The following is a 24587-nucleotide window of genomic DNA, read 5'->3' as shown; positions in this document are numbered from 1 at the left end:
CAGTGCGTTCACACTGAGTTTATCCAAAAAAGGAACGACGGAAGCTGCATGAAATCTACGACTTTTGCAATCATGACCGTAAAGAGATTTAGCAGAACTTTCAAATTGACACAGGATCGGGGCCTACACATTGGTATTCATTTTAAAAACCTGCAAGCGTGCCATCACCCCAGCTTTCCAGTGCTAGAATATCTGCTACTGACGTTCCCGGGACGTTAATGTAGGGAAGATAGAGACCATACTCATCGGTCCTCAATGTTAGCAACGGAAGATGTCCTCCTTTTCCATTCCAATTGTGGCAGTGGCACCTTGACCTATACACAAGCAATGCGCTAGCATGCCGCACAGTATATGATAGGGTTGATCAGAGCGCTGTCATGGTTACTGCATTGTGGTGTGGTAATGTTAGTCTAAAGAATGTAGAATAAAGTACAATAGACAAATTGACATGATGATTACCTCTTCACTACCACAGCAGCCTATATACAAGTTACCAGATCTCAAATGTCTCCTCAGATCTTTCCACAAGTCTTAAGTTATCGACTGGTGTTTCAGGTAAACCGAAGTTAACTCTGCTGTCAATATTTACTGCAATTAATTCCTGGCACGATAAAAACCCTTCATCCATCTCATTGTTTTCCGGCATCAAATGACATCGCGGGGTCATGTGACGTTGCCATGGCGACACGTCACCGCGCTTCTGAATCCCGGTAAGTTGAGAGTTGCTGAGGCCTCACGCGATCCCTAGGCCTTAAATGAAATGCATTGGGGAAGAGCACGGGGCCCCTGCAATCGCCCGCGCTCCCCCACAGGAAAATCTTACGCCCCCCAGTTTGCGCAACCTTGCACTAGCTTCTAGATGGGACGAAGTTCATAGGTGTTGAAGGCCAGGTAATTAAGGTTCCAACTGAGTCAATGATTGAGCCACCTGTGCTGAATCAGGGACATCCTTAAAACCTGACTGGCTCGTGGCCCTTGTGGATCGTTGTTGGCCACCCCTGGGCTAGTGAGTCGGCTACTATAGTTATTAACGCCTTTGCACTCTATGGGAGGGGGTGGTAAGGGAGGGTGGATTAAAATACAAATTTCTGCAGAAAAGCATGTCTGGCCGTTCCTCAAACATACAGTAAGAGGATGAAAACAGGTGGCATGATGAAATAAGCCTGTAATATGAGGTTCACTTTCACTAGTAGAAGTGGTCTGACACACTGACTGACTTTGTCCAAACTTTGCCAACTCTCACTATTGCTGGACGTGCTTCACGGAGCATACGCTGCATTTTTTACCCCCTACGGGATAAAATTATGCTTTAATAAAGTTCAAATCATTTCAACATGCTTTAACATCTGCATATCATTTAGGAAAATAGCAATCTTCCTTTCTGGCTGCACTTTTTGCATTATGAAAAAATGAAGTAATTAGGAGTTTGTCATTTGATAAGTTAGATGTAAAACTGTTGTAACACTAATGATATAAAGCATTAGGATATATTATCCTATTTGGTCCCGATTCAAAATGCCGTGATGCTGTCTCTCCCCAAGCTGTGTAACATTTCAGTTCAGTTCACAGGACGCTGCGAAGATAGGAATACCAAATATTACAATGGAAATTTAATCGTATCTATGTATATCTGTAAGAAGGCCAATATCTAGGCCATTGTAAAATTGCAGAGCTAAGCATTTCTGGGCCTTAGAAGACAATTAAAGTATTCTTACCCGTTTTACAGCCCAGAGCTGGGTTGTGTTATATAGAGACAGGATAACTTTGCGCCAAAGTTTAAATCTGCGGTGAAAATTGATTTATTTATTTTCGCGAGAGAGAAACTCATTCTCAGCTAGATCAAACTCCTAAACCCACCACATCATGAATATATATTTATGTCAAAAAGAGTGCTACTTAGTGTGGCAAATTTATACAACAAAAGACAGGGGTGCCCAATGCTACATCCAATTGACAAAACATATATGGTAATAAGTATAACATTTAAATACTTCAATAATAATAATAATTACTTGGTTATTTAGTTAAACCTTTTGGCCAAAGCATCATAAGCCTGCATACCAACATCAAGGTATAACCAAATGAATGCAGGTCCTACACTACACTGTGAACCCTTCCTTTTCCCTTTCTCTGTATGAGGGGAAAGAACCATAGTAGATCCTGTTCTTGCAGCAAAGTGAAAAGACTTTCCAAGTTAAAAAGGTGAGGAGGAGTGAGCTCTGGGGGGGGAGGTGCCACCTACCTCCATACAACTGTTGCCAGTCAGAAATTGATTAACACACACATTCCCAGCTAGCTCAAACTCCCACACCCACCACATCATGAATATATATTTATGTCAAAAAAGAGTGCTACTGGACGTGGCAAATGTATACAACAAAAGACAGGGGTGCCCAATGCTACATCCAATTGACAAAACATATATGTAATAAGTATAAAGTTTAAATACTTCAATAATAATAATAATTACTTGGTTATTTAGTTAAACCCTTTGGCCAAAGTGTCATAAGCCTGCATACCAACGTCAAGGTAATAATAAAATTTGTAATATTTTTCACCAACCCCGAGTGCCTTGTTATGGCGTTTCTGCAAATTCTGTCTCTTGGGATTTGCTTTTTCTTCTGCTGTTCATTTTTATTCGCCCCAGGGAGCTCCGCCTTTATATACATTTTTAGGATGGGTTGTGTTTTTGACACAATTTGGTAGTAGCGCTTTTCTCAGCCCCCCTTTCTATACTCTATCAGACACCCTATTGCCTGCTCTCCCTTCCTTGTTTTTAGCCTTAGCACGATTCTATGTCAACACATGTATATTATTTTATTATACATTATTATATATACATTATTAATAAACCTTCAGTTTACCCAGGGTGTGCTCCATAAGTCCAATCTTCATTGAAGGTCGCTGTGACCTCTTTCCAGTGATTTAGTGACCTTGCTGCTGTATTACTTACATTGCACAGGCAGCACCCCTTGTTTGCCACTCACCTGTGACAAATCGGCATAATATTACATGTGAATCAACTTAATTAAACTCTTAAATCCTGTTGAACAGTGTTACTCTCTATTTCCCTATTCCTAGCATATGTGTATCAAGTCATTCTTCCCTAACTAATCCCAGTGACACTCCTCAAGTGGCAAGCTGACACACATGGGCTAAACATTTGAGCAAAGTGCCTTAATACTTTGACGTTAAGACATGCAGCTAAGTTCATATTATGGTGTAAACCGTAAGGATGAGGATACAAATCCTGTAAATGTCATACATTTTGCTACAAATGATCTTCAGAGATGTTGTGATTTTGAAGTGAAGACCACCTGCAGAAGTGAATGTTGGATTTATTTTCCACATCTCCATTTTTTTTTAACCCTACTGCACAATCTTTTTCTGTATAATGTCATTTATTAGCTTTTGAGACAACAAAGTTGCTTCTGTAGATCTTTCCCGTGTATTATTACAGGAGTGGCAAACGCCAGTCCTCAAGGGCCATCTTTGGGGTCAGCTATTAAGGATAGCCCAGCAACCTATACTGAAGCAGGGACATCCTTAATACCTGACCTGCTGGTGGCACCGGAGGACTGAAGTTGGCCGCTCCTGTATTATTACATCACTAAAGAACATCAGTCAGCAGAAGCTGAAACAATATGCTCATCCCCAGGTTCAATAAGGCGTTGTGCTAATTGGTTACAGACTAAATGATAGCTGCTTTACAGCCATTATAAGTTAATTATAATGAGAGTGCTACATGGGTGAAGGAGTGGCTCAGTGAGTAAAGACACTGACTGGCATTGAGAGTTTGAAGCAGGGGAACCTGGTTCAATTCCTGGTGTCGGCTCCTTGTGACCTTGGCCAAGTCATTTTATCTCGCTGTGCCTCAGGCACCAAAAACATAGATTGTAAGCTCCACGGGGCAGGGACTGTGTCTGCAAAATGTTCTGTAAAACTAGCAGTGCTATACAAGAACAAACAATCATTATTATTACCCTCACCTGCCTCAAAGAGTCACAAGTACCAATTCACTCTCACAATTGCTATACTTGAATTTAAACACAGCTAAAAAACATGAAGATGAAATTAACTGAATGTTTTAAGATAAAACGGCATTAAAAAAAACCATACAATTTCCCCAATACTGCCGTCAATGTTGTTTTTCAAGGTCCCGCCAAAAGTGTGTCCTGACGTGATCTCACATATTTCTGTGATCAAACAGGATGTCTAAACTTACACTGGAGAATTTCCCACAACTTAACACAGAGTGGTGGGTTCAAATGAGCACATTACGGTTTAATACATTGAAACAATCACAAGAAAAGAAATGAATCTGTATGCATTGGGCTGTGTCTGTGACCCTCCCATGGGAAGTACAGTACTTTAGAATATGTAAGGATCCGTAGGCAGCTTAACGCTGCAACCTTTACTCGAAAGCAGATTTATTTTGGAAACATTTAAAACGTCTGGTCCCACTCTCCTGAATACTCTTTTAGGTTCTGCCATTCTGCAGCTACATAGGGGTGTTATTCATTAAACTGTGATCAGGCTGATCAGGGCACTATCTTACAGAAACTCCCATTGTCCTCCCAGTGCGATATTCCCATGATAGGCCCTGCAGGTATTTACTGAATAACCCCCATATAGCTGATCCCTCATAGAATAAAAAAAAAACAAGATCCTAGGGATAGATTACATAGTTACATAGTTACATAGTAGATGAGGTTGAAAAAAGACGTACGTCCATCAAGTTCAACCTATGCTAAATTTAGACAACAGATACTTTATTCTATATCTATACTTACTTATTGATCCAGAGGAAGGCAAACAAAAAACCCCATTAAGGGGAAAAATTAATTCCTTCCTGACTCCAAGAATTGGCAATCGGATTAATCCCTGGATCAACATCCTTCCCATGTATACTTATTTGGTATATCCCTGTATACCTTTCCCATCTAAAAAGTTGTCCAACCTTTTTTTGAACAAATCTATTGTATCTGCCATCACAGTCTCCATGGGTAATGAAATCCACATTTTAACTGCCCTTACTGTAAAGAACCCTTTCCTTTGTTGCTGGTGAAATTTCCTTTCCTCCAACCTTAAGGGATGGCCCGAGTCCTTTGTACTGGCCGTGGGATGAATAGTTCTTTTGAAAGCTCCTTGTATTGTCCCTGAATATATTTGTAAATAGTTATCATATCCCCTCTTAGACGCCTCTTTTCTAATGTAAATAAATCTAATTTAGCTAGTCTCTCCTCATAAGTTAAAATGTCCATCCCCTTTATTAATTTGGTGGCTCTTCTCTGCACTCTCTCTAGTTCTAAAATGGCCAGCCAGGGACTGCCACAGAAATCCCAGGAGCCAAACAAAATGAAATTACTCACAAATCGTTTATATTTTTTAAAAGGCTCGTCGAATATAGTGAGACCATAATACGAATATAGCTCTAAATGCAGTTTAATGTGTTGTTTCAATGTCAATGCTCATTATCTACAGACTTGGGAATCCAGCGGGTAATATAGTGATGGAATTGAGAGGTGTTTCATTGTATTATTTCTGAGACCGGGGCGTGCTTTAAGCGACGGAACCTTCACCAATCCCAGGTGGCGGCCAAATCCAGTCTTTAAGGGACACCAACAGGTCAGGTTTTAAGGATATCCCTGCTACAGCAGTCCTTGACCGAGCCACCTGTGTTGAAGCAGGGATATGCTTAAAACCTGACCTGTTGGTGGCCCTTAAAGACTGGAGTTGGCCTCCCCTGACCTTTCATCTTGAAGGTGTGTATTAAGCCGCACAATCAGTGCTGATGCCAATTGCGTTAGCAGTCCAAGATTGACATCTTTGTGTGAACATCATAGCACTCCGTTCTGTAGCTTTGTGTCAAGTGGATGATGAAACAGTGGCTTGTCGGCCGCCTCTGTCCCGTGAGAAAGTTCCCTTTCAAAAAGTGCTGTGTCCATTTGCCCTTTTAGAGAAAGATAACGGAGGACAACGGTGTGCCAATTTATAATGTCATCAATGTGCACAGGTCCAGCGGAACGCTGATCCCGGAATTCTCCCCCTGTAAAGAAAAACATAGAGCATAGTGATGCCTCATCTCATGGAAAGGATCACATGACAGTACTACTTACCAACATCTATATGAGCTACAATAAAGTGAAAGTACTCGTTTAACAGCTTTAAAATAAAATAAAAGAATCTGTTTCATGATTTACAGTAGGATCCATTGTAGATTTTGATACCATTTATGGTGGGGAGTAACGAGAGTTCGTCAGAGGCTTAGAGAACATTCTAAACCTCACACGTCCCTCTCAAACTCGAAACCTTCTGGGTTGCTACTTCCCTACAGTAGAGTGACTGTAAAAACGAATAATTGGCGCTATTGCAATATGCGACATTATTAGAAACATTATATATACTTTTTTTAATATTACCGGTATATACAGTATAATATTAATCTTAGTCTGCAGGAGACATTGGCCACACTGGTAATATAGCATACCAAAATATTACAGCAATACGAATATGTAATACTGACATGGTGTATGCAATACATCATTTGTAAGGGTGATGATCATATCTATATTTTACATATTCAATCAATCAATAAATACAGTAGTATTTACCCACATAAGGCTATAGCATTGCAATGCTAAAATACTTTATCAGCAACTGAAACTGTTGGTATGTAATGCTTATGGGACAGCTTTAAAGCTGTAATGACAAGGATTGGATTGATAATGAATCATATGAAAGGCTAATAAAGCATCTCATGGTACAGTACGTATGGCATACTACTTTAAATTAATTTTATTTGTTTTGATTTTCAAAACGGATTGAACACTACTATTTAAAGGCACAGTTCTGCAAGGTTTTCACGATATTAATTCCTGCCACCATCATTTACAGCTTTGCACACAATACATACACCCGTTGGATCCTGCTACTAAAGGCTTCCACAGAATTCCATCCCATATTTGTCTAGATTATGAGTTTATGTTCCCCTCTCATTAACCACCGAAGGTCAGAACAACCTAGCAAGAAGACTTCGGCAATCTCTTATGTTTTGTATGCTTTATTTCCTCTGGAAAGTAATACGATTACACAAGAAATATTTCTGTTTCTGAAATTTTCTTTGAATGAGTTACACTAATCTGTGGTCATCTCCAAATGTAATGACACAAATGTGCTGAGGCGAATCTATCAGTGTTTCTGGTTTGCACACAAATGTATTTTTAGTTTTCCTTTTGTCTGAGCGTATGCCAGAAGATTCTCCCAAATGACCATGCTGCTTTGATACATTACATGTTAATCTTTTGTTTCCCTGTAGATGTTGTTGTATGTGTCCTACCAGGAACATGATGCACACACTATGTTCTCAAGAAGTTAGAAGTCGGTCAGGAATTTTGGAAGATTTGTGAGATTAAAAGAAAGAACACTAGCACATCTCTAGATTTAAAGAAACTTAAATTCAATAGCTGTTTGAGACAATCATTAATGGTAATTCAAGGGAGGAGTAGAGACCACTTAGTGCTTGGAGTCATTGTAATTGGCTGTGATGAATGTGACTATATATGGTAATAAGACATATATAGGTTTTAAACCAGAATGTTTGTAAAGTCCTGACGATTCACCGAAAAAAAAGACTATGTTTTAATATACTGTAATAGGCCAACATCTTTCCTGTCTTGCCTTCAAATACTATCTGCGTAAAGTACCCGTCTATCTGAACAAGCTCCTCATCCCTACCACATGCAGCACTTATCACCTGAGATCTGACTCCAAAAGACTGTTCATGGGCCCAAGGTTCAGCAAGTATCCGGCCGCTGTTCCTTCTCTTACCGTGCACCCCACAACTGGAACTATCTACAGGAGACTCTCACAGCTTCCACCAGTCTAAGTTCTTTCAAAACCAAAGCTGTCTCACATTTTAACCTGGTCTGTAACTGCTACATACGTCTATAATATATATTATCTTTAACTGTGCATGCTATGTCTTTTATATAATGTATACCCTGTTTACTTATGTAACTGTATTTGTAACCATGTTTTATTTGTCATCTAACTCTGTGCCCAGGACATACTTGAAAACGAGAGGTAACTCTCAATGTATTCTTCCTGGTAAAACATTTTATAAATACATATACATTTTCTGAGTGTTTTAAAACATGTAATTGGTAGTGAAATCTTTTAAGCAAAAAGTGATATTTTCATGGCTTACACTTTATCAGGTTTATCGGCAATAGATGATTTTTTCCATGTTCATGAGAAAAATGGGGACACAAAAATTCATGGAGGGGAAAAGAAACTGTCCGTGTAGCTAACACAAAATGCACAATAAGACGAAAAAATGTCCTGAGAAAGGTCCATGAAGGACCTGAAACATTGCTGCTGTCTCCCTATGTTTCCTGCAATAGTTTTGAAAACTCGAACAAGAACTGTGTAAGTAGTATCTTACACCATTTAGGGATTTGCGGTCACTTTCTTCTCGTTTTATTGGCTTTTCCATGTGCAATCTTACCACTGAGTCCAACTGGAAAACAAGAGTATGTGAAGTTTTACCTTCTGGTGACACATGCGTTGTTCTTTTGGCAGTGGTTCTAATCCAACCAAGTGATGTGTGAGCAAGTAAGTCAATAGAGCGCGCGTCAGAGAAGCCATCTACATCCTCTTCACCCATAAGATCTCTCGCATTGGTGGAGCACAGTTTGCCTACAATGTAAAAATATATGAATGATTGAAAACCAAACTCTTATTCACTCGTGCTGTTTGTTTCATGAACCTCCTGAATTTTAGAGATTTCATGTGAACCAAGTAGTCTTCTCGAAATTATTTGGTTTGCTTTTTATTTGTTAAGGCACTAAGGGCCATGTTTACCAAGAGGTGGTTAACCTTAACACCTCTTGGTAACACCTTTGGGAATATTTACTAAGCAGTGTTAAGCCATGAGGCACCTCATAGTGCATTCACTTTAAGTTATAAGGTCCCTTAGCACCGTATAGAATATGACCCTTTTTATGACCAAGCTCCGCTTTGCAAATATGGCTTTTAATATACCACAAAAGCCATGTCTAGGCTGCTAGACATAACAAATCTTCTTGGTACTGTATTAATAAAGACCATGGAAATATGATCCCTACATCTTGCACTAGGGCCCCCCATTCACTAGTTCTGCCACTGCTCTTAAACCTCAATGCTGGAGGACTAGCTTGATCTAGGCCATCCAAAAATACTCCGATACTGCTGAACAGTTCACGAAGAGAGGAAATCATTATCAGGCACAGGAACAAGTTCCCTAAATCACTAGCAGAAACGTATCTGAGAGATACTGTCCCGGCCAAGCTTATTCTAAAGCGGGCCAACCGCGGGGCTTTTCTCCGATTTGAATCGGAGTTTCTCGCGCGGCGGCCGCTTCAATAGATAAGCGCTAATGGCACTTATTATTGAAAGCGCCCGAGGCGCGGGAAAACCGGCCGAAAACGGCCGAAGATTGCCCGCCGCCGTCCGCGGCTATTTCTAACCCGCGGAGTCCGCCGCTTTAGAATAAAGCTGGCCGCCTCTGTATGTGACGGTGCAGCTTCCCAGCATCTGGTTTCGTTCAATGCCAGAGTTGTCTCCTCTAGAGGGAACTCGCAATTTCAATCTCGTCTCCTTGAATGCGAGTTGTTTGAAGCGGTTTAGCCTTTTGCAGTTTCCAAAGCTGATTGCAGATAGTTTATCAAAAAATACAACGTTGGTCATTCCATTCGTATGAAAACGCTTCTAAAAAAGAAAACTCCTTTTCCGCATGGTTTGGACATGTGAGAAGGGCTTACAGAATAACAAAACATGGAAATCCAATCCTAAAGGACTCTCTCAGCATAACTCACAACTACTAGAATAGCCCCCGTAGGTTAAAACAAATCACTAATAAATGGCCAGCCGATTTGGAAATTAGCCCAGGTTATTGGTATTTGTTTTCCATATAAAGAATTTACCCCTGAGGCAGAAACGTACTCCCATTTACCTAACCACTTAAGGGCTAGAAGGGCTTACAATGCAAGCTTCAAAGTCATGGATCTCCCTCAAATCAGGAAAAATACATAAATCCTCGATACATATGATGCGTGACTGCATTAGGCACCACTCTTGCTGTGAGGGAACATTGCTAAAATATCTCCTAGTCCCCTATTATATGTCATCACCGTTTGGAATCTTAAGCCAATGAATTTGGACCCTAAAGGTTGAAACAGCTGTGTGAGGAGTAAGGTTACTTGCTATGCTTTTCTTAACCCCAGGCTGTGCTGAAAAGCAGTGTAATGCGGCAGGCATAAGCTTGTATAGATCCATGTTAACATGGACATGAAGTAAAAGGTGACACTGTGAGTGCTCATTTGCATGTAATTACCCAGAATCCCAAATCAGCTCCAGAAACGGCAAAAGGCTAAACCGCTTCAAACAACTCGCTTTCAAGGAGGCGAGATAGAAATGGCGAGTTCACTCTCAAGGCAACAGCGTTGCTTGGACAGCCGGCAGCCAATAAGGCAATTGATACCTGTTATAGCTAACAAGTTTCGTAGCTGTTGCTAATTCATTAGGGAACGTTTCCCTGATGAAGTACCAACAGCTACAAAACGCGTTGGAATAGATTGTGTGCTGTTTTCTATTCTCCATTGGTCACCTTGACCATTTTCTAAGCTATGTCTTTATTGCCATACTATTGCTGGTTAGCTATATCAGTATCAATTGCCTCATTGGCTGCCGGCTGCCCAAGCAAAGCTGCTGCCTTGAGCTATTCTATCTCAGCTGTGGTAGCAGTGCAGGTGATTTTGTCCACGCCCATCTATGCTCAGCTGACGGAGAAATGCAGAGCTCACTGCGGAAGACCAGGAGCGGGTTTCCCTACCGGAGCTGATCTTAATCTGCCGCACCGTGACGGAGTGATCGTGACTGCGGGTCATGTGAGGCTGGACTTGTGCCTCTCTCTTCCAACTCTAACAGGACTGTTTACAACACCCAGCCATTAGCGGGTGCTTTCCCTACCGGCTATACTATCTATCGACGTGTGGACATACAACTATCTGCTAAAGCTTGGCGTTTTTCTTCAGAAACCAACATCCATCTTGTTATGTCTATGGGAGTCTGGAAATAATGTATCACTACAAAAAAAATCAAAGGTGGCGCTCAAACGTAAGTGCAATAATAGTGATTAAGTGTGGGTACTTATTAACAGGACCCTCGTGCAAGACAAATATCGGTTTTCTCCAATGAGTGACAGAACCTTGCATAAAACACTATGTGTCTAATGAATAGTGATATCTAGTGATACAAGATGTGTAAATGGTGGGTACAACTGTGAACACAATACAATAGTGAATACAAATAAATTCCTCCACTCAAACTCTGAACCAGATATGTTCCAATATCCAAATCGTCTCGAATCCACAAACCAGGGGAGCGGGGGACATGTACCGAGGAGAGAAGGAGAAATGGACATAGGGTAGTATATCACAGTAAAATGGCCAATAAGAACTGAAAAAACTCAATGGTTATACTCACAAACCAGCAGAGTAAGAAGGCATTTCCAAAGCTGTGGCATATGTAGATGACTGGGGCTCTTTCAGGGGCTCTTTCCCTCAGTCCTTGTCTGGGTTGGTGTCCGTGGGGTGCATCATCTAGTGGGTCCCAGGACTGCCGTGTCCTGGAATAGAGAGTCTGGATAGTTGGAATCTCTCTCTGTCAGCCCACTCTTCCTTAATGCTTGAGCCTCTATTCCAGGACCCGGCAGCGCTGGGAACCCACTAGAGGATGCACCCCACGGACACCAACCCTGACTAGGACTGAGGGAAAGAGCCCCTGATAAACAGTGAGCACTTGCTCCTAGCAATTAGGTTATTCGTTTAACCCATCAATAACTCTGTCACATATTATAGTATGATTTTGAGTGCACCTTTCTACACTCTATCAGGTATTTTTAAGTGTACAAAAACTTCCAAGGTTTACCGTTGTGTTTGCAGAGTAATTTGATATAATAAAACAAGTTGGTGAAGAGGTTGAAGGGCGACGGTGTTCCAGACTTCCTGATCATGTCCCGTATCAGCGTGGCTCTCCCAAATTTCCATTCAGTGTCAGACTGCGCTTGTATCCTCTGGTAAGTGTCACTCATCATTGCAATCAAGAGGTTGATCAGTACAATCAATGTAACAATAAGGTAAACGCCAAACACAAAGCGAACAATTACAAAGGTGAATTGGGGAGTTCTGCTGAGAGGTGGAAGGCACCCTGGGTCCACAAGACCAAACAATGAGAAAAATAGAAGGACTGTAATGTCAACAGGATCCTGGATATTGGAATCATTTCTTGCTGTTCCAGTTTCATTAACAAGCGACTGATTCACTTGAGACTCTGGGTATACAGGCTGATAGACTGCAGAGAGTTGCATGGTGAAGGCTACATGAAACAAGGCCAAGATGACCGCAAACCGAGTCAGGTCCTTGATGAGATCTCTTATGATAATAGCCCATGGTCCAAAGAGGTGATGGAAGGTGAGAAACTCCAAGAACTGAACAAATGAGAGAGTCATGGCAACACCAAGGAAAATGTTCCTGGCAAAAAGGCAGTGCAAGCGGTCTTTGTCAGCAAACATAAAAGCCAGCAAATGACAGAAAAAAGCAACAGCAGAAAATCCCAGGACAAATACTCGTATCCAGGCAAGGCCTGCTCTTTCTCCAGGATGCGTGAGTTCGGAGACGAGCGTCCCCGATAACCAAGCTAACAGCAACCACTCATTCCCATATGGTATCATACGCCCTTCATAAATAGGGCTCAGTGGAGGATAGACAATTGTCAAAATGAACAACACAAGCAAAAATATATGGGATGCCAAATAGCTCATAAACTTCATGATGGGGATTTTGTTAAATCTGTGCTTGAGAGGTAGGGAAAAGACGAGCCACACAGGTGGACATGCTAAAAAGGTAAAAAACAGAAGGACTAGTTTCCATGCTGACCAGTCTAAACTGCCATACCAGACTTCAGTCAAGTATTTTTGAACAGCTGGGTGTGCGACTACATCCTTCTGCTCACACTCAATTAAACAGTCCAGTATAGTAGTGCCTCTGTGGTCTACTGCTCTAAGTATATATCCAGCGTTTTTACTTCCAGAGGCTATTGTAAGGAGCTCTGTGGCCATGTTCTCGCTGTATTTGGCAGCATTAAGAAGGTCTACTGAACGTTCTTTTTCCTTTAGGGCGGCAATGTTGAGAGCTCTAGAAAGTTTGACTGCAGTGTCCAAAGGAGCAGTGGAATGAAGAACGTATTCCTCAATGACTTTGTTGTTGTTTAGCTTCCCACAGACCATCAGATCAAAGACAAACTGAAAGAAAAGATACAATGGTCATTTGAGGCTTTAAAAGGTACATCTGCTCCAGGATAATATAAGTCTTATTTGTTTGAAATGAGAGGAATAAGAAAGACTACCTTCCAATTAATGCATGTTATCACTGGCACTTGGTAGAGTGAGGGGAGAGTGATGCGACAATTCATACGGTATGTAATGTGCAAAAAACAAATAAGATGAAAAACAGTCAAATTATAAAAGGCAATGCTTGTGTGTGGGATTTTTTTAGTGCAGTAAAATGGATCGATGCATTAGATAAAGTACATTAAAAGGATGTAATGAATATTGTGTAAATCTTGGAGTATTTGATAACATCAGGATGTACAAAAGAAGGTTGGGCAGATGGAAATATCACAACGTTTCATCTCCTCTGTTTCCCTAATTTGACAACCTACCATTTTTTGTTACTTTACTTTACATTCATCGACTTACCTCTCCTTGTGGCCCTGAGTTTGATCCGATACTTTTGGGCGACCAGTAAATATCCTATTGATATGTAAATTAGGTTCATTCTCATTTGTGTTTTAAAACGTTGTATTTACAAACTTATTGGTTATTCCTAAAACCTGTTGTGGTTCCTGAAGAGAGTTGTGAGACACACTGTGCTCACCTGTCTCCCCTACAATCTATCCTAAATGCTGCTGCCAGAATCCCTTTACTCTTTCCTAAATCTGTCTCAGCGCCTCCCCTGCTGAAATACCTCTCCTGGTTTCCTATCAAATCCCGGATGACACACTCAATTCTCCTCCTCACTTTTAAAGCTTGACACTCTTCTGCCCCTCCTTTCATCTCAGCACTAATTTCTCGCTATACACCATCCCGACTCTTGAGTTCTGCTCAAGGATGTCTTCTTCTCTCTGCCCCTTTTGAATCTAAAGCTCTCTCCCACCTTAAACCTTTCTCACTGAATGCCCCACACCTCTGGAATTCCCATCTCCTCAATATCAGACTAGCACCCTCTCAATCCACCTTTAAGACCCATCTTAAAACACACCTCCTTATCGAAGCATATGAGTAGCTCTGTGGCTGATACTATACACCTCATACAGTACATAAATCTTGACCCATTGCAGACGCACTTACCAGAACGCCCTCATACTGTCTCCGTACGTTCTTCCTATCTACCAATTAGATTGTAAGCTCTTCGGGACAAGGCTCTTTTTCCTAAGTGTAACTTTTATGTCTAAAGCACTTCTTCCATGTGTTATTTGTATTTGTTATTTATATGATTATCACGTGTATTACTGCTGTGAAGCGCTATGTACATTAATGGCGCTATATAAATAAAGATATACATACATACATACATACAGGAAAATATACTGTACTTTAAACATTCACAATGCTCCTAATAAATGAGGCACCTGTACAGATAGAGTTGTTCTCACAAAATCCTTAATATGTGAAAATAACATATTCCGGTGGGAAAACAACATTGCGGTCTGATAAATGGATTTCGACAGTACTGCCATTTAGCTTAGTTGCCAGAAATATCTTTATGCCAGATTCAACTGTAACTGGAAGTTTTTTAAGTGGATTACATGCTACTATACTGTACACCAGTGGTAGCTAACTACAGTCCTCAACAGCTACTGACAAGTGGTACCATAGCTCTAAAGGACTGGTGTTGGAAACCCCTGCTATACAAACTACTATATGATAGAACTCAACATACTGTACATTCACAAGCATATTGAATAGTTTAAAATGATTGACTTCATTATCTTGCTATTAATATGTAATCTATGCACTTATCCTATTATATCCCCGAAGAGGAATGGCCTATATTACATTTCGGTCCTCAGTAAGCTTCAAGGTGTTGTTGTTCCTTTTCAATAAAAAGCTCACAACTTCTTGGTGGTTGTCAGCCGCTGCATACTGGATAGGGGTCTTTCCATCTTTGCACTCAAGGGTTGGATTGGCACCACATTCAACCAGAAATCGGACAGTATCTAGGAAACCAGATTTGGCAGCAAAGTGCAAAGGACAACCCCCGTTCTGCAAAAAGGAGAATATTGATTAAATAGAGCATATCGAAGATAAGGTAAAAAAATACAGAAATCCTGTGCTCCTCCGAAATAGATTGGAATTTATCTGTGAACTTTTACATTTTGATCCTAAGGCCTGGATACAGTACATCAAGCGGCAGTAACCAAAAAATGCGGTTTTCCCACATGTGTTATTTTTCTAACAAGTGTTATTTTTATAGTGCAATACATCAACATTGCACCGCTAAAAATAACAAACTTTTTATCTGATCCGATAAAAAATAGGCCTAATACTGCATTTTTTGGTATTAACGGAGACACCATCTTTTATCACCTAATCCAGGCTGACGTTAGCTCTATATTTCCTATGTATATAGTGGCCAATATATTGGCCATTATATACAGAGGCAAGATAAGCTAAACTAGCATAACATAGGTGATAAATTATTACTTCTAAGACATAGCAATAAATGTTAACTTCTTTGTAGCCCGAGTGGCCAAATAGTTATGGGGTACCATGACTTGCTGACCACAAACAGCTACAAAAGGTGTTTATATCAAAATTAAAATACACAACCTACCCTCTTGGACATTTTGGTGGCTAGTAAAGCACTGATAAGGTAACCATGGGGTTAACCCCTACCAACACAGCCCGGAAGGTCTAACCACCCTCCCTGGGGAAACTACCCCCTTCACCCACGTAACCTACCACCACCCACCACCAACAAACCTAACACCCACCCTCTATACTAATGAGCAATAGCAGACTGGCGGAATGCCCTGTCTCCTTTGTCCAGTCCGCCATCTTTCTAATGGACAGCGATCTTATGTGTCCCACCCTTGCCCTTCTAATGCTCGCCCTCTTTAAAGTCCCACTCCCTTCTGCGGTCAGTTGATTTCAAAATGATTTCATGGAGGTAATAACAGTACTGCACCTTATCAGTCACATTGATTTCGGCTCCTTGTCCAATGAGTGCTCTCATCATTTCAATGTGGCCGTTGGCCGCAGCCAGGTGGAGGCAGGATCTTCCTCGTTTGTCTTTCAAATGCAGTTGGGATGTTGATTTACTTAGCAGAAGGCCAACAACGGCTGTGTGACCATTCTGTGCTGCAAGGTGTAGCGGAGTAGAACCCTGTGGAGGAAATTAAGCTGTTAATACAAACGTAACCGGCAAAATAAAAATGACATTAGGTTAATTGTTTGGTTGTAAATATATTTACTTACCTGGCTGAGCTTCTACCTCTATTAGTACGGGACTACACTAAAAACTTCATTAGATGTTATTATTTTTCTATATAAGGTAGCCTTTTATGATATTGTTCTTGAATACAATTTATTTTGCTGTAATTTGGGAAATATGGATATTGCTTATGCATGAAACAGTCCAGGGGGTGCAAACTTTTTTCCCTGCGCCCCCCTACTGGCAGTTCCTCTCTCTCCACGCCCTTACCACGGCTCCGGTGTCATGACGTCGCGTTGTCATAGCAACGTGATGTCACATGACCTTGCGGCGCGTTGCCACGGCGACACGTCTAAGAAGCCACCGGAGCCAAGGTAAGTGCCTTATATTATATTAAGTGCCTTCAGGAAGCGCGCGGGGCCTCTGTAAACCCCGCGCCCCCCAGTTTGCGCACCGCTGAAATAGTCTCTTTGGAGACAAGAACAAATATGCTGAACAATAACACTACAATATGCTCCATTTTTCAGTAATAAAAAGATACATTGCGCCAAAAGAATGTACTGTATACAATTATTTAAAACTCAATGGTCTACATTTCTTCAGCACTTTACACAGGGGAGTTACTACATCTTACATACAGTATGAGTTGAATTAGCTTTGAAAAAGCTGACATGATTAATAAGCCCACTTGAAGAACAAACTTGTGAGTTTTTGTTAGCTCTCGACCCTGTAATAATTTCATCTCTAAGGAGCGTTAATGTTGATCCCTTTAAAAGTATCACAACCAACATAAAAACAATTACTGTAGCCACACACAGTGTCCTTTATAATCGGTCACAATACAGGGACATTTAGTTTTTCTAAAACAATGACAGCAAGCCAACATTTGTGTATATTTGTAAAGCCTTTTATTTAGTTGATCCATTATCATCTTCATGCATCAACAGATGTGCGTTCTCAATGTTCACCCCTTTTCTGCCCAATGAGAGAGAAACACATCGCAATAGCAGCAACCATATTGTCTTTTTGTCGGTACAAGGATTATTGATTTTTAAGTGACATAAAGTAAAAAAAATTACAATTCAGATGTCAATAGTAATAGTGATATTTTAAATGTTATTACCTGCAAGTACTTTACATTATAATTACCTGTAGATTGGTTGGAGAATCTGCCTGCACACCAGGATAGTTCAGTAGAAGCCGGACCAAATTTTCATGGCCAGATTGAGAAGCCAAATGCAACGGTGTATATCCTGACTAAAAAGAGAAAAAAACAAACAAAAAAATGTTTTTTTTTTTACATTGTTATAATATAATAGCGCTACCTATTTTTGTTTTATTGTTATAATGTTGCTTTATTCTTGTGGGGATATTACAGGTATTTTAAATCCCTGTCGGTTCTTGTTACAAAAAATAAGACATTTCAGGCCAACAAAAATTGGTATCTTGTAAATAAATGCAATTCATCAAGTGTTTAAATATAATGTCCTTGTAAAGCCTCTGACTGGTAATAAACATATGTACACCATTACTGTACATGATATATACATTACTGTGGTGTATGTATTAATGCTTGTGTGAGATATTAGTCCAAGAATGCTTGGATTCTTGCATCAGAACTCTTTCAACAGATAATGCTGGGGAAGTGTTTTTTTTGGAAAGAATTTCCACCATACCGTAAGCATGTAAAAATAAAGGCCATCTCCTTTTTTTTATTCCCTGTATTTGCACTCACACCTCCTAATTCTCAACTTCATGCTTTACCCACTGGTATATTATTTATTTCCTTGCAATGTACTCATTGGTTCTAGCTCCCCCTTTCTGCTCTTCTTTTAACACCTTTGCTCTTTGTTCTCGTTCCTCTCTCTGTCACCTCGTTTCTTGTCATTCACCCTCTCTTCCCTCTCATCCTGCCCCATAGTTCTTATTACTACCCTTTCTATGGGCAAAGCCTAAAGGATATTTATTTTCCTATTGGCATGGTAAGCAGAGCCGTGAGAAACTATCCACACTGTATTTCAAATATTTTAAGTGTTTTTCACCTGAAATTCAAATATTGTGAAACATTTTGCCAAGCCTCAAGCGTGGAATACACTGGTTGGCAAGTCAAAGTGGAAGGTACCCTTCAAAGATTGTCTTTGTTTACTCCAAATGCGCTCCATCCCATCTTCATTCTCCTATTGGTTTAATTCAAAAGGTTCCCCTCCATTGTTACCTACCAGTCAATGTAGATAGTCTTCAACTGCTAGTTCTATTCCATTTATTTCCATTTTTGCAGAGTGGACACATTTGTTGAACATTACTTTGGTGTTGCTGAGAAGCCTATGGAAGACCACTTTCTGATTTGTTGCTAGAGATCTTTTTCGACTTTTGCAGATGACATTATTTTTGCCACATTGTTCAGTAGGTGACAAGTATTCACCATTGATTTTGATTTATTTTTCTTCTCAATTTAATGTCTTGCTAAAATTCTTCAAATGTTGCTGTGAAAAGCTTTGGTGACATGGTGTCTCCCTGTCGCACTCCCTTGCTGATCCTGATCTTACTTGCATCTTCGTGTAATCTAATTGTTTGATGTGGCATTCTCATAAATATTCTTATGATATCAATGTATGCGTCTTCAACACTTCTTAACTAATTTAAAATCACTAAGGTGTGCAACGGTGTTTCCCCTGGGCCCTTCTGATCCTGACCCATATGTAAGAAAATCCCCCAATTACGTGGATGTGTGATATGTGGTGCACCTGCTGGCTTACAGGACTCCTGAGTCTCCCGCTAGGTTGGTATGGGGATATCAGCATGACAAGCATCTGAGGTAGTGTGCTTGAGTCTTACTCACATACGATGCAGCGCCTCCACCCCATCAGGATCTCTGCGGCCGCTGGGGGATGTATCTGATGGGGAACTCCTCTGTGGTACCTCCTTCTGCAGAATGACTCCACACTCACACAGAAGGGATGTAGTGAACAAGGGCATCATTATTGTCATCTGATTAGGCAGACTGCCCCTCATCGCGGTCGTGCTCAGCCGCTCATCTTGTTGAGGTACCCCCCTTCAGAAGGTTCCTCTATTCCTAATTAAATTGGTTGTCCACATCTCCCTTAAGGGAGAGCACCATCTGTACCAGGTCCCTGGATACAGTGGGTAAGCAGCTTGTCTCTCTGCCACTTCAGCGGCACAACCTCACAGCTCTTGCATCAGACAATGCACTGTCTGGCTCTCCTCTCTGACACTGCAACAGTGTTGCAGACACTCCACATGACTCTCACTGAACAGACTGACAGAACAGTCAGAACACAGACTGAACACACAACTTTAGGCAGTGCAGTGTCTTATATAGACTGAGAAAAGACAGCCCTCTGTGTCACTAACAGTGGACACAGAGCATGTTGTCACTTCCCTTGTTACATACATGTTGTCACTTCCCTTGTTACATACATGACACCTCACCAGGGTGTGAGGACAAACCTCCATGATTGTTGCTGGCAACCCTACATACTTACCAGGTTTACTGCCAGCACGAGAAGGAGCTGTATACCATTTTTATACATGGCTACAGCTGTAAAACAGAATTAAATGCTTTTTCGTAATCTATGAATCCTAAACTGAGTGGTAGATTATATTTATTACTTCGGGAAATCGCCTTTTGTACGACTCTTTATAATAAATGCACTGTCTTTAATTGTTGATTCATTGTCTTGTTTGAGTGAAATGACTTGCCTCTTACCAACCATAAGTTTCTGCCTTTTCTTCTTAAGCCTTTGTTATCTTCGATAGTATTTTTCACCATATAACAGTAATATGTTCTTACATGTTCAGTTACAGTATACGTTTGAGGACTGCCTTGCACAGCTCTGCATATTCAATTCTTGTGTTTTGGGATTGCACCATTTCTGGTAATCTCATCAGCAACTGCTTTGTCTCATCTGATATTTTCTTATCCTGTTTTTGTTAGCGATTCCTCCAGTTCTTTCTGCGCCTTCAAGTGTATAATCTTCATAAATTTTTTCATAATTGTTTGTTAAAGTGCCCCTGTAAGGATTCTGCTCGATCCGTGCCAGGTTTTGCTGCGGTTCGGGTTTTCCAAGTCACCTGCCCTTTCTGCTCACTGTGGCCATTTTGAGTACTGGCAGCCTGCTATATAAGGCTGCAGTTCCTTGTGGGAGTCGCAGAGCAAAGTTCAAAGTTCTAACGAAGGCGGGGCCCGCGGAGACAGAGAAGGAGCGCGGGGTACTGTTGCACCACGTAGCTCTGACGTCAGGGTGGGGGGCGGGAACGAGAGGCAGGAACCGCAGACCGCCGGGGAGACCAAGCACCGCGCATGCGTCGCGCGGCAGTGCCAGAGGCCAGAGTGTGCACCCTGGACCCAGGAATGCCAGAGACTGACGGAACCCATGCACTGCCCGCGCATCACGCATGAGCACCACCGTTAGGCTGCCTTTCTTGAGTGCCACAGGAACCAGACGAGCGGGTAAGGGTTAAGGGAACAGAACCGCCAGACCGCACTATATATATATATATATATATATATATATATATATATATATATAAAACATAGCAGGAGTTATATATATATATATAACATGTTAATTAATCTGTAAAAACACCAGATGTTCTACCTGTGACATTACTTTGTTTAAACATGTACTATGACACGGACATTGTTACAATACTGTATGATACGGAGGTCCAGTCTTACCTCACTGCCTTGTTCTTTCATGTGTAATAAGTCATGTGCTGATTTTGGTGGCTCACTGTGCATCGTGGCTGGAACCTTGGCTAGGATTTCTCTGACAAAATCTAGTTGCCCAAAATGCGCTGCAACATGAAGTGCAGTGAGTCCAGTCTATGGAGGGGGTTGAGGAGGAATAAAAACAAAATCATAAAAAATAGGGGGTTAAAATCAGATTCAATAGACGAATAGGCCATTAATAATTCCTGTATACTTGGATGCCATTTAAAATATTTAAGAGTGAATAGACACATATATTGAATTTAAATGTACACATTTGCATCAGAATACATGTATCATTCTGAAAATGCTAAGGATATAGTTATCCTAACACAACACTTCCCCCATTTCATAGGCCACTCCATTTCCCTAGTGTTTCTTCACTCTTTTTGCGCCCTTAATGCCACTTTAGGTTATGTTATGTTGAGTCCCCTGTGCCGCTGAGCGCGCTCATGCATGGAGAGCGGTGACGTCACCAACTCACAGGGGACTCAGCCTTAGTTAGTGTTGTCTCATGTATTTTCCCATAGCCAGTCTTCACGTTTAACGCTGGTCCATTTTGCCTCCGCCTGGCATTTCGTTTTAGATTTGTACACTCTCACCCCATATCAGCGTTTGTTTTTCGATCTCATCGATCCACAATTTGCAATGTTTGGAATTCCGATTTCATTTTCTATTTCTATAACCTTTATAACTCTTATACAGTAAGTAAGATTATAACAAAAATCCTATATATTTAGTCAGATATATCCCTCGGCATAAGTTACTTGAAATATATAAAGATGTAGACTGTAGGTTGAGATACCTTTTAGAAATGAAATTATTTTGGACCTTAGTAATAGTCCCATAAAAGGCATCACAAATCTCAACCAATTTCCATTTCTCCAGGACCAATACGGTTACTAAAACTTTGCACTTAAAATACAAAACAATGGAAACATTTGTTAAAACTTATATTACAAAGATCTGCAAACTTTGGACATACAGTACAGATGTAGCAGGAGTTATTGCACCCCTTCAATGTGCGGGAACAATAACGCTGCTACATCTGAACTCTACAGAGTTCTACAAACAATGACTGCAATAGTAGATGTTTGAATCATGTGTAGCCCCCTATAAACAGCACAGTCTATACATATCTTTCTCCTACTGAGGTATGTCCTGCTACGGGCAGGCACCAGTAGTAATCATGGGTTTTCCCCCCTTCAAGCCCTGCCTTGAGTGATGGATGCAGGCCCCTGACTCTGCTGCAGGCATGAGACAGAGGGAAGTCCTGCTGACATCATTAGGGGTGGGGCTAAGTCTATTTAGCAGCCCATTCCTGTAAGTGACAGTTAGTTCTAGTGCAGTCTATGCTGGAGTCTGTCCTGGGAGTGAGAGGAGTATACCTAGCTCCGTCCTGGGAGCAGCAAGAGAGAGAACTCTGGCCTATGACATTTGGAGAGTGAGCCGAGTTCAGGTGGACCAATGCCCCTCACCCCGATGATGGGGTGATGGGGGAGAATACATCCCCCACCCAGAGGATACCCTCTGAGGTGGGCAGCGGGGTATTGAGGCCCCAGCCCATCCTGTCGGAGTGTACACTTGGAGGGAAGGAGAGGAGGAAAGGCCTGTACCGAGTGGAGGGTCGTGTGAATTGGGGACATTGCTGTTGTTGTTGTGGCTGCTTGTCGCCACTACTGCCGGGCGCGGCTCGGACCAATAAATAGAGACATTACCTTTTTACCAAAGACTGTTGTGTGATTCTGGAGCATCCACCATGGGACCATGGGTCACTCTTCTATACGGGTCCTATCCCATACCCTGGGAAGGTATAGAGGATGGAGGCGCTGCACCACCACTGAAAGCATGAAGGCTACTACCCCAGAAGCCTGGTCCTGTGATCCCCACACCACCGCGGGAGACTCAGGCCCTCCTGTTCCACGCAGGTACGCACCACCCAGTACATGTAATCCGCCCTCACACACCCTAGATATGTCAGATGAGTCTAGGGGCGGGGAATTAGGGTTAAATTTGGAGGCGCTGCTGAGAGATACAGGACAGGCTTACCGCAAGGCAGAACAGAAAGAGTGATGTGCACTTTTCAGTCCAGTGTTGAGGAACGTAGGGTGCAATTGCACACTGGGGTAGTCAGGGGAGCGTGGATCGCCACTCCCGCACAGTACGCCCTGGGCGCCCTAAGCGGGTGGCGTAAGAGGGGTGCATAGCTATTGCTGTCCTAGTCCCTTGAGGCAGATAGTGTGAGGCAAATGGGGGGGTCAGCCTGCTAACTAGTCCAGGGACCATGGCCCAGGGCCCGCACTATGAGTGGCCAATAGAGGGACACCTGTACCTAGGGAGATGCCCGGTACGCTAGCTAGCACCCACAGAATGCACCACAGAGCACTAGCCGGGACAAACATCGAGCACAGTACACACACAGAAGGAGTTCTGCCTAGCCTGGGGTAGGCCACCTCATATTAGTGGGTACCAGAATAGGCATGCAGACAGGAGTAGAAGGTGTCGAGGAGATCAGTCAGTATCTAGGAGCAAATTACACATTAGACACTGAGGAGAGTACACAATTACATGTGGTGGGCGCATCTAAAATGGCGGCCATCACTGCATGTGCTCCGAGGATCCAACAACCCTCCAAAATGGCGACCAAGGCGCCATCAGCGGCCCAGCAGATAGCAGCCGATCTAAAATGGCGTTTCCTGCCAATCCTGGAGCGCGCACGTGAATCGTGCAAAAGAACTGTACGAGAAATGTGGCGGGAAATGTGCAGGGGTTTGGCGCCAAACCCAGATACTTTGCAAGAGGAGCGGAGCAGCGCGAAAGCCGAAAGCCCACCCACCTGTGCTGTGACTGGTCAACAAACCAGGTCACGTCACACTGAAAGGAGTGCCCCGCCTCTTGTTTCCACCAGAGGGAGGGGGCACAAGGAGAGCCAATCAGGAGCGTTCTCTGCAAAGGGAGGGACAGGAAGAGAGAGCGAGGAGCTTCACTTCTGTCTGGCATTCGAGGAGCAAGGAGCTGAAACACTGAACTGTTCCACCCCTGAGCTAACCATGTCCGAGATGAGCACCACGATCTATCAGCTACCAGGAGGCTTGCTGGTAGTGAAGGTAGCGGAGCACGAATACCTCCGGTGTTTGTGCATTCACTGCGGGATACCGGGCGCGGTATCAAGCGCCAAGGCACGATGCCCTCAATGTGGCACGTTTTACCTGTGGCCGAACGAGCCATGGCCTTTGATCGAGACCCTGCAGGGTGCCTCTCCGGGAACGTTAACGGAGGTGGCGGAAGGTAAAGACAAGACTGCCATGGTTCCCCGTTGC

At 42.1% G+C, this 24587-nt stretch overlaps 1 protein-coding gene across 1 annotated transcript in view; it reads right to left on the bottom strand.

Moving 5' to 3' along the window:
* Window positions 1-5255: 5255 nt before the first annotated feature.
* The window catches only part of LOC142476069 (uncharacterized), a 166995-nt gene continuing 147663 nt past the window's right edge, over window positions 5256-24587 (bottom strand). The window contains exons 22-28 of the mRNA XM_075581639.1: window positions 21235-21381; window positions 17685-17792; window positions 16290-16487; window positions 15158-15364; window positions 11971-13342; window positions 8551-8700; window positions 5256-6049 (exon numbers count right to left, since the gene is read on the bottom strand). Coding sequence (XP_075437754.1) covers window positions 5841-6049; window positions 8551-8700; window positions 11971-13342; window positions 15158-15364; window positions 16290-16487; window positions 17685-17792; window positions 21235-21381 — 2391 coding nt within the window. The 3' untranslated portion in view covers window positions 5256-5840. The remainder of the gene's footprint in view (window positions 6050-8550; window positions 8701-11970; window positions 13343-15157; window positions 15365-16289; window positions 16488-17684; window positions 17793-21234; window positions 21382-24587) is intronic.

This window comes from Ascaphus truei, chromosome 2 (genome assembly GCF_040206685.1).
Source record: "Ascaphus truei isolate aAscTru1 chromosome 2, aAscTru1.hap1, whole genome shotgun sequence".
Taxonomy (NCBI): Eukaryota; Metazoa; Chordata; class Amphibia; order Anura; family Ascaphidae; genus Ascaphus; species Ascaphus truei.
The sequence above is the reverse complement of the archived record's forward strand: the minus strand, read 5'-3'. Positions and strand labels throughout refer to the sequence as shown.